This window comes from Amblyomma americanum, chromosome 4, assembly GCF_052857255.1.
Source record: "Amblyomma americanum isolate KBUSLIRL-KWMA chromosome 4, ASM5285725v1, whole genome shotgun sequence".
In the NCBI taxonomy this organism is placed as follows: Eukaryota; Metazoa; Arthropoda; class Arachnida; order Ixodida; family Ixodidae; genus Amblyomma; species Amblyomma americanum.
The window spans coordinates 83,103,339-83,116,266 of record NC_135500.1 but is presented as its reverse complement, the minus strand read 5'-3'; the positions used below and the strand labels follow the sequence as shown (position 1 = coordinate 83,116,266).

The 12,928-nt window shown below is 48.9% G+C and overlaps 1 protein-coding gene and 1 non-coding gene across 7 annotated transcripts in view; both read right to left on the bottom strand.

The window, feature by feature from the left end:
* The window catches only part of LOC144128093 (adenylate cyclase type 3-like), a 394,302-nt gene that overhangs the window by 75,256 nt on the left and 306,118 nt on the right, over nt 1-12,928 (bottom strand). For all 6 annotated transcript variants that reach the window (XR_013313680.1, XR_013313679.1, XM_077661173.1 and 3 more), the window contains 3 exons: nt 7,222-7,281; nt 2,940-3,028; nt 1,972-2,215 (listed from right to left, as the gene is read on the bottom strand). Coding sequence is in view for 4 of the 6 variants with exons in the window: in XM_077661173.1 (XP_077517299.1) it covers nt 1,972-2,215; nt 2,940-3,028; nt 7,222-7,281 (393 nt within the window). In the remaining 2 variants the exon portion in view is untranslated. The remainder of the gene's footprint in view (nt 1-1,971; nt 2,216-2,939; nt 3,029-7,221; nt 7,282-12,928) is intronic.
* Nucleotides 10,647-10,718, bottom strand: TRNAS-ACU (transfer RNA serine (anticodon ACU)). The gene has a single exon. It is a non-coding gene; the product is annotated as a tRNA-Ser (tRNA).

Below are 12,928 nucleotides of genomic sequence, written 5' to 3'. Positions count from 1 at the left end.
CACCTATTCCACACTCGTCGCTTCTACCTTTTACGTTAAGTGACACTTTTTCAATGTGTTTTGTAGCATTTAATAAAGTTTTCCGGTTTTTTTTCCTATTATTTTAACGTCTTCTCGTTGAATAGACGTCCAAGCCTACTGTGGTGCCCAAGCGCTTTTTTTTTTGTCGCTGGTGTCTGTTTTTCAGAATTTTTTCCGTTGCTTATCATTCGCTGTTTTTTTACTTTTACGTCAATTAACACTTTTTCTAACCTGGTTTCCTTTTTTTAATCTCTTTTTTTTCGTTTCATACTCTTTCAACGTCCAGGGCTGTTTTGACGTCCTCCCACTACACCGACGTCCATGGTTTTCATTCGCCTCTAATTACTCCACCTCAACCAAAGCTTTTTGTTTGATTAATTATCTTTCATTAATCACATTTCAATCTATTTCAAACCTGCATGCGGCTTGGTTGCACATTTCCCACAATTTCGACGTGCCCGACTGTTTTCACGTCCACCCACTATATCGACGCGCGTGACTATTTCGACATGTAATGGACTTTTTCGTTTCTAATTAATGAACTAATTATTCCGCATCAACAAAATTTGACGCGCAGCGACATTTTATCATCCTGTACCATATACAATCATTCTTTTACTCCCAACACGTCATCGAACGACGCAAGGGCTGCCGACATGTTTTGGGTCCACTTTCTGCGGGCACGAAATCGCGAACATAGCCGAGTAATGCTTTCGCATTAATAACATGAGCGACGGAGCACTGAAGACTACGATGACAAAACTAAAGAGCACCACCACCACACCGGCGCTTGCGATTTAAGCGGAAAATTGTATCACAACAGGTATAGATGAAAGCAGCTTTGAGCATGAGTATGGTTCTTTAGCCGTGTTCGGTTTGGACTACGATGTCGGATAGGAGCGGAGCCTAGAGTGTAATCAGGTCTAGAGATGATATCTCAGGCAGTATGCTTCTGATATCACACAACATGATTTATATATCGGATTTTAGACAAATGTAAGTCCTCTGCAAGAAAACGCTCTTTGAATTTAATTCTGAATAACTGGGTCATATTTACTCAGAAATTAAAAAAATGCCCACTTCTATGCTCCATGCTCCAGTTCAAGAATAGATATCCTGATCACACTGACTGCCCGCTTTTTTCCTTTCCCAAAGTCGTAAGTTTATATATATATATATATATATATATATATATATATATATATATATATATATATATATATATATATATATATATATATATATATATATATATATATATATATATATAGCATGTATCTCCTGAGTTACACTTAGTGCATTTGTCACTCTTTTCATTTTTTTTTTCCTAAGGCCGCCAAGGAGTCTGTGTAAATATGGGCTTCTATTATGGACACTTCAGGCCTCCACTGCATCTCGGTTTGCGTTGAGCTCCATTAAAAGCGGGTCAGGGTGGTTCGATACGTATTCACTATGTATGCTTATCTCCGTGTGCGTCGGGCCCATAGCTGCTGTCCAGCCGCTTTTTTATACGATCGACACGTATGTATGCGCTACACGCGCACCGGGACATGCAGTCGTGGACAAAATAATATGGACCACGCTTCCGCGTTCAAACTCCTCTGTCGCATTTCGTTACGGGAAGAGAAATGTTTATTGCGTTTAAATGCAAGCCCAGAAAGTAAATTTTACTCGCGCATGTATATAACGCCAACTAATTTTCGCTAGGTAATGCGTCAGAAGACTTTGAGCGCCGAAGCGTGGTCCACATTTTTTCTGTATCGACTGTACATCATCCAGAGTTCTAGTTGTCGGCTTCTCTTTACGACGAAGCTTAGAGCCTCAGTTAATACGCGCGTCTACTTGGCCTCAGAGACAGCGCAGACATTTTATCGGTCCACCGCCGACTCGTGGCCATGACTAGGTGTGAACCAAGCAACGGTGAAACGAAGCGCGCGCCGCCTGACGTACCTTCGCCAGGAAGGGCAGCACGCAGAGGGCGAGCAGGGCGCACAGCGCCACTAGGCCCGCGAGGTAGGCCCCACTCGCGGGTCCCGACGCGCTGAGTGGGTAGGCGGCTGCCGACGCCAGCGCCACGAGGGGCCAGGCGGAGAGAGAGACGCAACTGCAGCTGTCACTGGTGCCGGCGAACTGGTGCTCCAGCTCCGAGTCCCGGAACGACAGGCTCACCGGGTGAGCATGGTCGCGCAGCTCCCTGCACAGACGCCGCATTGCTTTTTGCGTTGCTTCTTCTCTAGGAACACGCAGTCTGTGCGCAAAAGCGGAGAGAGAAATGACCTCTCTAGCATGAGAACAAGAGCGGGTGAGTCCTTGAGGCCAGGAACCTCCACTCTCGAGGGAGGCTTGGAAATAACTGAGCCGTACGATTAAATAGCTCTGGCCGTCGATGTGCAGTGTGTCGTCAGTGCTTGCCTTAAGAAAGGTATGTATATCGCTTTATCTACGCTTGAAAAGCAGTGCAAACAAGCTGGAAAACTGCAGTTTCACAGCATTATTCGACAGTTCGGTATTAATGAAAGAAGGTGGAGACACCGCTCGAATGAGGCGTTTCAATCAATGGACCTTACCTATTGTCACTGCGTCATGGTCATCTGCCTTGTACTTGGCACGGCCGCTGGCATCTATGCATACGCTAGCGGGTGCAAGGCGGTTGACCATCACATCATGACAATAGGGCGACGCCTCGTTCGAGGGCCCTTTCTGAGAGGCATCTGAAACCTCGTTCTTGAGTGGTACCTGACTACAGACAAACATTCCGCACACGCCATGCAACCCGTACACATAACCGTCCTCATCGCTAGAGGACAGCGTAGAGAGAAGTGTCCTTGAGCTCTCTGCGTTTGGCGACATTAGCTGTTAATCCTGAGCCGACTGATCTGCCCATTTTGCAGCGTCTCTCGTGTGTGCGGCCCACTCACTTTTCGGTGTCTCTCTCCAGGAGCTCCTTGTGCAGGCGGCGCCGGTACTCCTTCTCGTCGCTGGACGAAGCCTCGGTGCCAGAGCCAGCCTGAAGGTGGAAAACGAAGCGCAGGCTCGAGATATGGTCCTTTTGCTCCCTGCTGCAACGGCGGGAGTGGACTGTGGATGCGTGTCCCTCGCGCCTCATTCGTTGGCTCATGATGTGAACGCACCTGACGCCTCCGGTTCCCGTAACAGGCTCAAAAACTGAACCGAACTGTGTTTACGTTGGACACCTGAACCGCGCCGTAGGGGAAGGGATAAAGGCGGGAGTGAAAGAAGAAAGGAAGAGAAAGGTGCAGTAGTGGAGGGCTCCGGAATAATTTCGACCACCTGGGGATCGTCAGTGCACGTTAAAGATCCCCAGGTGGTCGAAATTATTCCGCAGTCCTCCACTACGGCACCTCTCTCTTCCTTTCTTCTTTCACTCCCGCCTTTATCCCTTCCCTTACGGCGCGGTTCAGGTGTCCAACGATATATGAGACAGGTACTGCGCCATTTCCTTTCCCCCAAGACCAATTATTATTATTAACTGTGTTTACGTGCAAGGGACCCGAAGAATACGTAGGGTTTAGATCCTGAGTGGCTACACAACGCGTGTTGTTTCTCGCAGCTGTTGCAGCACCGTGGCACCCATCTCAGGTAATGTGGTGATGGAAGCAAGCATTGCATTTTGAATTAGATTTCAGTTTCCAATAAAAAAAAACTCTGTTATCATTTATTGTAGTTCTCGTGCGGGATTGATGCGTTTACATCTTTTCGCATTATATATCTGAATTTACCAGTTTCATCGCCCCTTAAGTTTAAACCTGTCTCGTACATAATTTGTTTAATTGTGTCGTAAACCGTTTGTATCCGTTATCATTATTATTTGTTCTTTCGTGATATTAATCAACCCGGGGACATTGCACAGCCTTCTAACCTTTGAACTTTCGTCTGTATATATGAACTCTGAAAGCGATGCATGGAAAAAACCCACCTTGATCTGATTTAATTGCGTGCGCACTCTTTACGCTGCCTGATGCTTCACGCCCGGTACAAATGGCAACTTCTCTAGCGACTTAGAGAGCTGGGTAAGCTCATGTGTTGGACGTACGCGCTTAGAAGCATTTTTCCTCTGTTTTGCATATTTATTGTCCGGTGGCAGTATTTTACTTTCACACTTCTGCGTTTCAAGCGGACAGAGCTAGTATACAGCGGTTCATGCGCCTAGCTGCAGGGACTGTCGAAGATATATGCTGACCGTCGAACGAACGAGACCGAAGAAAAAGGACCTCTACTGGCCTGACTCCACCGCAAGTCATTGTTCTACAGCACTGAGGGTAGCAAGCTTGTGTAAGCGCTCGAGCGAACCGCTAAAAAGCAAACGAACCAGAACATTTGAGCAGGTGTTGTGCGTTAGAGGCAACGTTTGCACTCAAGCGAATCGGCACAGACACGCGAACATTAAATTCCGAGCATCTTAGACATGAGGGATGAGCTGCGCAAATATTTCACTTCATTTGTTCTGCAGCACACCACTCCAGCTCTCTAGACAATCCCTGCTCAAGTCTGTACAAACGAACGGAGACTATATGACGGCCCCGTATTTGCAGTCTTTTGTCCGAAGCTTTGAAAACACTGGCTCGTGGGACGACGACACTGAGAACGCGAAAAGACGGCACATTGCGGCCGTGACTCTCTGCGCATACATTTTACGCTGCTTTGTCGTCAAAGTTTCAGCGTCAGGATTCCGAACAGGCAACACTTTCTTTTTTTTTTTTTTTGTCCGAAGTTTAGCGCCAGCGAATTCTATGGCTGCTCGCGGCCCTCTGCCGCCGCCGACTCTGCAGGGCCGCGGCGAGGCACGGCGGCATCCGTCTTTGTTAGGCAAATACCCTTCGGGGAAGAACGCCAAATGCGCGGCCGCTGCAATCAATAAATAAACGAGAGCGCCCTCCCTCCCCAGATTGAAATAAAGCGCTCCCCGGTGCACCGCAGATTAAAACGGCCGCCGATGTCCCAGCTGCGTTCTTCGCGTTCGCGGCGCGAAGGAGGCGCGGGAACCGACTTCACGCATTGTTGGTCTCGCGCTTAGAACCAAAAAAACAAGAACAGAATTCGCTTCTCGAATCTACTCTTTGAAAGCGGAAAAAGCGATGGCATCTCCGCCTGACATATATATGAGAATTGAGGGTGCCTTTGTAGCTTTGGGGTATTTGTGGATACATACATTATTTTGCGTAAGTTTTTGATCACTGCGTCGCGACAAAAACATTCGCTACTATTTTGACGAGTCCATCTAATTTTGATATTTTCAAGAAATTTTCGATCATCAATGAGGGCCACCAGGCACTGGCTAAGGCTCTTCTGCTTCTTTTGTCATGAGTGTCCATCAATGTTATACATTTACAAAAAAAAAATATCCTTCAAGTTCTAGATGCTACTCAAGTAAAAACATTTAGCTTTCAGAATATACCTTGCGTCACTAATCCCCATGACCACTAATCGACATGGACACTTAAGTTAATAAACGCACACATAACCATTACAGTGTGAGCCAATTGATTTGTCGTATGTGATTTAATTTTGAAAGCCACAAAAGAAATAGATGCAGTGTCTGCGTATCGGCTAACCAAGCTGAAATTTATGGTGCGACTGCACTGCAAGATAGCAGTACTGACATTGAGACTGAACTGTCCGGACATGGCTGCGATAAGCGTTTAGAAAAGGTGCCACCGCTATTCAGCATCTCCCACGCCGCGAGGTGCGGCTGCTGGTCTGGCGAAAATGCCAAAGCGATGGCTGTCGGTCGGCGCCATTGGCTGGAGGGCCTCCTTTCAGTGGCATATAGCGCTTCGTTCTTGATTTGTATCCGTTCTTGAGTTGTAGCCCAGCGCTACCATGCACCGGTCGCTGCCGTGCACCGCCATCACCAGCCTCCCATGCGCATGCTCAGTTGACCGCGAGGGCGTGTGTACTATGCCGATCGAGGTTTCGTACGCACATACAGGTGGTGCCCGGCACCTGGCCCAGCGGGGTCATCTGCGCATGCGCTGCAGGTGGAGGCATCCGGTGGCTGCGTACAGTAGTGATGCGCGGTAACGCTGTACTAACACCTCAGCTGCGTGGCGCAGGCATGGCAAGAAAATTCTAAGCAATGCCTCTTCACTTAAAAACCGGCAGTGTGTTATATCTTGGCGTTATGTGGCTACCTGCCGACTTTCTGCATAAAAAAACAAGCGACAACCAATCTACTTTCTCAATGTTGTTGAGACCGTTTCGCCGCCGCTGCAGAAATGTGTCCGCCTGCTGCTTCGCGAATTTTTTTTTTTTTTGCTAATAAATTGCATCGTGGTTTAGGGGACTGGGAAGACTGTGGGGCTTGCCACACTATACCGCACTAAGAGCTGCGCTATGAATACGCCTGATAGCTTACACGCGCATTCTACCGTGCGATGAAATAGGGCTGCTTTTTCGTGTCATCCAGGTTTCTGTGTACTGCGTCGACGCCTTCACGAAGTTAGCGCGCAGATCAGAAGGGGTGCGGCGGCTACGCAAAGCCACGCAGAGGTGCCAGCTGCGTGGGTTACATCATGCCACAGCGCGCGGCGACTGCGTTCACGAAGAGAGCGGGCGGGCTTATGCTTTCTCACACCTAAGTAGTACGTTTTAAGTGTCTCTGCCGAAATTCTTTGTTCTCTGATGTGCGCGTGTTTGTGTGTGGCGTTCTTTGTATGTTTTAGAAATCCAGTAAATGTGTGACCTCCTCCTCATTTACACCGTCTCCATCCAAAGTGTGTGCGCCGAATGAAGTGCAGCGGCAGCTAGCGCTGTCCCGTGTCTCCTCGTCGCCCGTGTGTGTCGTGTCGCGCTTCGCACGTTCACCTGAGTTACCCGCCAGCCCGAGCCAATAAGGTGCCAAAAGAAGGCGAAGTATGATAATAAATGATGCATTTTAACTCCCTAAGCCGACGGAGCGGCTCCGACGCAGACGCTGGAATAGGGCTCGGCAAAAATTCCAACCACCCACGGACCTTAAACGCGCAGTGACATGGCGCCGCACGTGAAAGCCTTTGCGTTTGCCTCCATCGAAACGCTACCGCTGCGGCTGCGAATCGAATCCGCTCACCCGTCATCGTAAACTCTTGCTGAGCAACCGATGAATGAATGAATGAATGAATGAATGAATGAATGAATGAATGAATGAACGAATGAATGAATGAATGAATGAATGAATGAATGAATGAATGAATCTCTCACCGCGTTGGGCACTTGTCCGTCTTCTAGTCGCTTGCCGTAGTCCAGCGTACCTTCCGGATACTGCGAGTAGGGAGGAGAGTGTCGTCATTGTCACAGTGCGCTTAGGATAGAATCCATAGAATAAAAGTGAATCTAGATGTGGGCAACTAAATGAACAGGCGTGTGCATCGTGTAGGTAAGTTACACAGCATTCCATTCTGCACAACATACGTATCACTTGGCTTTGCTTAAAGAGGGAAAGGAAAAGAGGTCAATTAGCGCTGCCCTAACAAAGAGAAAAAGTAATCAAAGTTTTCAATAAGATTGCACTGAAGCTGCTAAAATTGACGTGATGAAAGCGTATCCTCTTCTATATTATTACCGATGGCAAGTTATGCCACATTTTGGCACCTGTAGTTTGTACGATTGGTGATAAACACTTTAACGGCCAAAAGTGGATAAATGTGGCAAAGGCATCAAATGGCAATTCTTCTAGCTGCTTGAAGGATGTAGAAGAACAAAGCACTACCTATTAGACTGCAGAAGTAAGCATGACAGTAGAGAAAGCTGGATGTTGACGTCTAGGAAAAAATAACAAAGTGGGATCCCCAGACTGCAACAAATTAGTCAACTGCGTATAAGAACAAACAGACTGGAGGGTTCCGCGCTCACCATCTCTATCCTTTATGAGGCAAAGTTGTAGGGAAATTTTTTGACGTGAGTGCGAACCTCGATGAGCAAGTTTTTTAGAGTCGTACGCGTTTTGTTTTGTCAAGCAGGAGATAAGGCGGCGATGACTGCTCGTCAAATCTGACCAAAACTTTGTTTTTCCCCGGTAATGATATATATATATATATATATATATATATATATATATATATATATATATATATATATATATATATATATATATATATATATATATATATCCCTTCCGATGCCTTCCTTCACCTGCGATCTTTACTTAAGCCTAAAAGCTAGAACGCTGTTCAGGTTTTCGCTGTCAATTCGCTTCCAGTCTACTCAGGAACATCAATGCGCGAAATGCACGTACTATACTTAAGTGAGCGCATCTGTATTAGAGTCATATTCGGCAGCTCCTCCCCTCGTAGAAAATTCTGACGGAAATATTGACAGATAAAGGCACTGCTTAGGAAGAAAGACATTTAAACGACAGGGACCCTTTTATTACGTTTTCGGTGTTCATTGACAGGCTCTCCCGCATGACAGTTCCCCAGGGGAGTGCAATTAACCAGCTTGAATGTTGTTTAATTGACACATCAGTGGTTTTCAGATCATAGTGGAAAAGTAGCTGACAATGGCAACATGCAAGACTAAGTTAAGAATTGGAGTCAGAGAAGAACACCCAGCAGAGTTTGAGGAATCGCGCGAAATTTCCAATTACGTATACAGTACGCATGGGATTTGGACGAAAGGAAGGTAAATATGCAAAGAAGGGCGCAGGAAAGCTCACGCATGCGCAGTCTGTTTTTTCCTTTCCTTATTTCGTTCCCTCTGTCAAACTGAATTTCCGGGTTTTCCAGCCAATTAGGGAACGTGAAGCCGGGCTGTTACCTTTGAAGGTCGCCCAGTGAGAATAATTACTCTCGGAGAGCGCGGCGCGCGCTCCTAATTAGGGCTCAGACAGAGCGGCACTTCGCTGCCGTCCGTCGAAATGGAATGCCTTTTTTTCCCTTCGCATGTTCTCCTCCGGAATATACGGCAAAGCCTGCCATGCTCCATTTCGGCCAAAAGTAAACGAAAGCACGCTAGACTGGTAACGCAGTTTCTATGCTTTAACTAAACTTAGAATCGTCATTTTCCTACCACTTCCGTGTCCGTCCAAGCTAAACGCGCGCACATCGATTGGACGGCATTTAAAACTCGAATGGAGGAGGCGTGCAAAAAAGCCCTAACTTCCAGCTTGGAGGACATTATAGCAACAGCAATGAAGGCTGCTAGAGGTTACTTCTCGTCAACTAGAATGCGCACCGAATTTTATATCGAATTAGACCACCTACGTGCTATTCGTCGGCGTGCAGAAAGACGTTACAGACAGACCAAATGCGTAAGGGACCTCAGAGAGGCGCGTCGTTTGCAGAGAAAAATCAAGCGACGAATAGACACGCTGGCGGAACAGCGCTGGAAGTCCTTCTGTCAATCTCTGGATCCTCAAAAGCCCACGCCCCTCATTTGGCGGACAGTGCGGGGGCTTCGATCACTTCCCCAGCAAAGACAGCCTTTCTCTGCGTTGGATCTACATCAAAACCGTCACCAGATTGAATTTGCAACTGACATCTGCAGGACAATCGCGGGTGCTGAGACTACCTCCGGTTCCCAGCGTGTTCCTTCTGCATCACGGCATTCATCGATGGAAGTTATCTTTACTTCTTGGGAGCTTGATGCTGCCCTTGCAGAAAGTAAGCGTTCGTCTGCACCAGGCCCAGACGGCATTACATATACTGTGCTGTGCCACCTTGGCCACGACGCGGATAGAGAGCTACTCAGCCTTTACAACCACTCGTGGCAAGACGGAGTTGTCCCTCCCCAGTGGAAATCCAGTCTCATGATACCATTACTAAAACCAGGGAAATCCCCGCTCGACCTGTCATCATACCGGCCAATAGCTTTGGCCATTGTGTGGGAAAAGTCATGGAATGAGTGGTACCTTGAACATAACAACGTGCTTCCTAATGCCATGGCGGGTTTCCGACGGGGTCGCATCTCTATAGACAACGTCATTGATCTCCTGTCTACAGTTCAACACCAGAAACGCCAGAAGCGCATGTGTGCGGCAGTTTTTTTTATGTCAAAGGTGCATACGATAACGTGACACCTGAGGCCATCCTTGATGCGCTAGAGGCTGTTGGAATCGGTGGACGGATGTATAGGTGGATCCAAAGCTATCTGACCAAAAGGACATTTTTTATTATGTGTGGCGATGTCTCCACTGCCGTGCATTACACCTACCGGGTCGTGCCCGAGGCTGGAGTGCTCAGTCCTACTTTGTTTAATCTAACACAATAATACTCCCGGAGTAGCTACCTAATACCGTCAATATCTCTATGTATGCCGATGGCATCTGCATCTGTTCCTCCTCTGTGAAGCGTCTCCAGGTGCGAGCAAGACTTCAGAGGGCAGCAGCCGTAACTTACTCCTATCTCCGAGAGCAATTCTGATCTCGTCAGCCGAGAAGGGCTTTATAGTGGCATTTAATGATTGGTTTTGGGGGAAAGGAAATGGCGCAGTATCTGTCTCATATATCGTTGGACACCTGAACCGCGCCGCAAGGGAAGGGATAAAGGAGGGAGTTAAAGAAGAAAGGAAGAAAGAGATGCCGTAGTGGAGGGCTCCGGAATAATTTCGACCACCTGGGGATCTTTAACGTGCACTGACATCGCACAGCACACGGGCGCCTTAGCATTTTTCCTCCATAAAAACGCAGCCGCCGCGGTCGGGTTCGAACCCGGGAACTCCGGATCAGTAGTCGAGCGCTCTAACCACTGAGCCACCGCGGCGGGTCCGAAAGGGAATTTACGCTCAAAAGTATGACTCGTTATCCGCTAACTATTGACGGCCATGCCATTGCCTATTGTGATTCTCATCGTTTTTTAGGAATTATCATCGACCGAAATTTATCATGGAGCCCGGATTGCAGCTTTGTAAAGAAAAAGCTAATCTCTATCACACACCTGCTCAGCTTTCTTAGCGGAAAATCAAGGGGCTCGTCGATTCTGTCAATGCCGCAGTTGTACAGAGCACTCTTTTGGGGATTTTTGCGCTATAGTACACCAGTGCTTTTAAGCACATGCAAGACGAATTTGCGTGCCCTCCAGACTATACAAGGTCAGGCGCTTCGCACATGCCTGGGTCCCCTCGCAGCGCATCAACAGTTGCTACCATTGCAATCGCCCAGGACTACCCACTCTCGACGTATATAACCCTTGACACCCTGCGGATCCGCATACGTCATCTAACAAGGATTCCCCAACACCACCTTGAGTCAGTGGCGAATCAAAGACCACACGCAGCGTCTTCAAAGGTTGTAGCAGCCGACCAGTCGTCCATACCATCGCAGTTCACCCCGGCAGCACAGCCTTCCTCTGCGCTGTGGTGTCTGCGGGAGCCATGCGTGCGCCTTACAATTCCGGGCATAACGAAAAAATCGAGCTTATCGACACCGGCCATTAAACAGTTGACACTCTGCCTACTCCGCGCCGCATATAGTGACCGCACTAACGTGTGCACAAATGGTTCGGTCTCAGGTACAACTTCAACCTACGCCTTGGTCATTCCTGCGAGACAGACCAGTATTAAGCAGCAAACTTCGCATCGCTCAACCTCTACCGGGTCAGAATTGGCTGCACTTCGTGCGCCTGTGCAGTACATCGGTGCACAAACTCCCCGAAAATGGGCTGCATTCTGCGACTCAAAAGCAGCCCTACTATGTCTTAATTCTGCTTTACGCCATGCCGATCACGAACAGCTCGTAGCTGAATATCTTCAACACCAGGCGCAGGAAGAGGGTGATGACATCGTCTTTCGGTGGATACCGGGACACTGTAGCATTGTCGGAAACGACGCAGATGACGCTGCAGCTCGATCAGCTCACGGCAGTGCCAACATTGTCCAGATACCGTTGACAAGAGCCGACGCAGCAAAAACCCTGCGAATGCTTGGCCGAAATGAGCTTTTAGCGTCATGGCCTTCTCCTGGAAACTCCGCGTGCCGTCTGCACCGCCTAGACCCCTTACTCAGACTCAGTCCTCCGTCCGGCCTCTCCTGCTGCGGTGCTACGCTGTTGTGTCGCATGTGGCGTGCCGTCTGCACCGCCTAGACCCCTTACTTCAACTCAGTCCTCCGTCCGGACTCTCCTGCTGCGATGCTACGCTGTTGTGTCGCCTGTGGCGTGCCGTCTGCACCGCCTAGACCCCTTACTTCAACTCAGTCCTCCGTCCGGCCTCTCCTGCTGCGATGCTACGCTGTTGTGTCGCCTGTGGCGTGCCGTCTGCACCGCCTAGACCCCTTACTTCAACTCAGTCCTCCGTCCGGCCTCTCCTTATTCGATGCTACGCGGTTGTGTCGTCTGTGGCGTGCCGTCTGCACCGCCTAGACCCCTTACTTACACTCAGTCCTCCGTCCGGCCTCTTCCGCTGCGATGCTACGCTGTTGTGTCGCCTGTGGCGTGCCGTCTGCACCGCCTAGACCCCTTACTTCAACTCACTCTTCCGTCCGGCCTCTCTTGCTGCGATGCTACGCTGTTCTGTCGCCTGTGGCGTGCCGTCTGCACCACCTAGACCCCTTACTCCGACTCAGTCCTCCGTCCGGCCTCTCCTGCTGCGATGCGACGCTGTTGTGTCGCCTGTGGCGTGCCGTCTGCACCGCCTAGACCCCTTACTTCAACTCAGTCCTCCGTCCGGCCTCTCCTTATTCGATGCTACGCTGTTGTGTCGTCTGTGGCGTGCCGTCTGCACCGCCTAGACCCCTTACTTCAACTCAGTCCTCCGTCCGGCCTCTCCCGCTGCGATGATAAGCTGTTGTTTCGCCTGTGGCTGGGAGTGGCGTTTACAAATGCTTACTCCCACTTAATCGCAACGGCAAACTCTCCTGCGGGCGAGATCTCTGGGTGCGACGAGACAATAGAACACCTTTATAACTGCCCTCGATTTCAGCGTGAGCGTTCCCTCCTGGCTGCAACACTCCGCTGATTAGATCCTCGGCCCCTTAC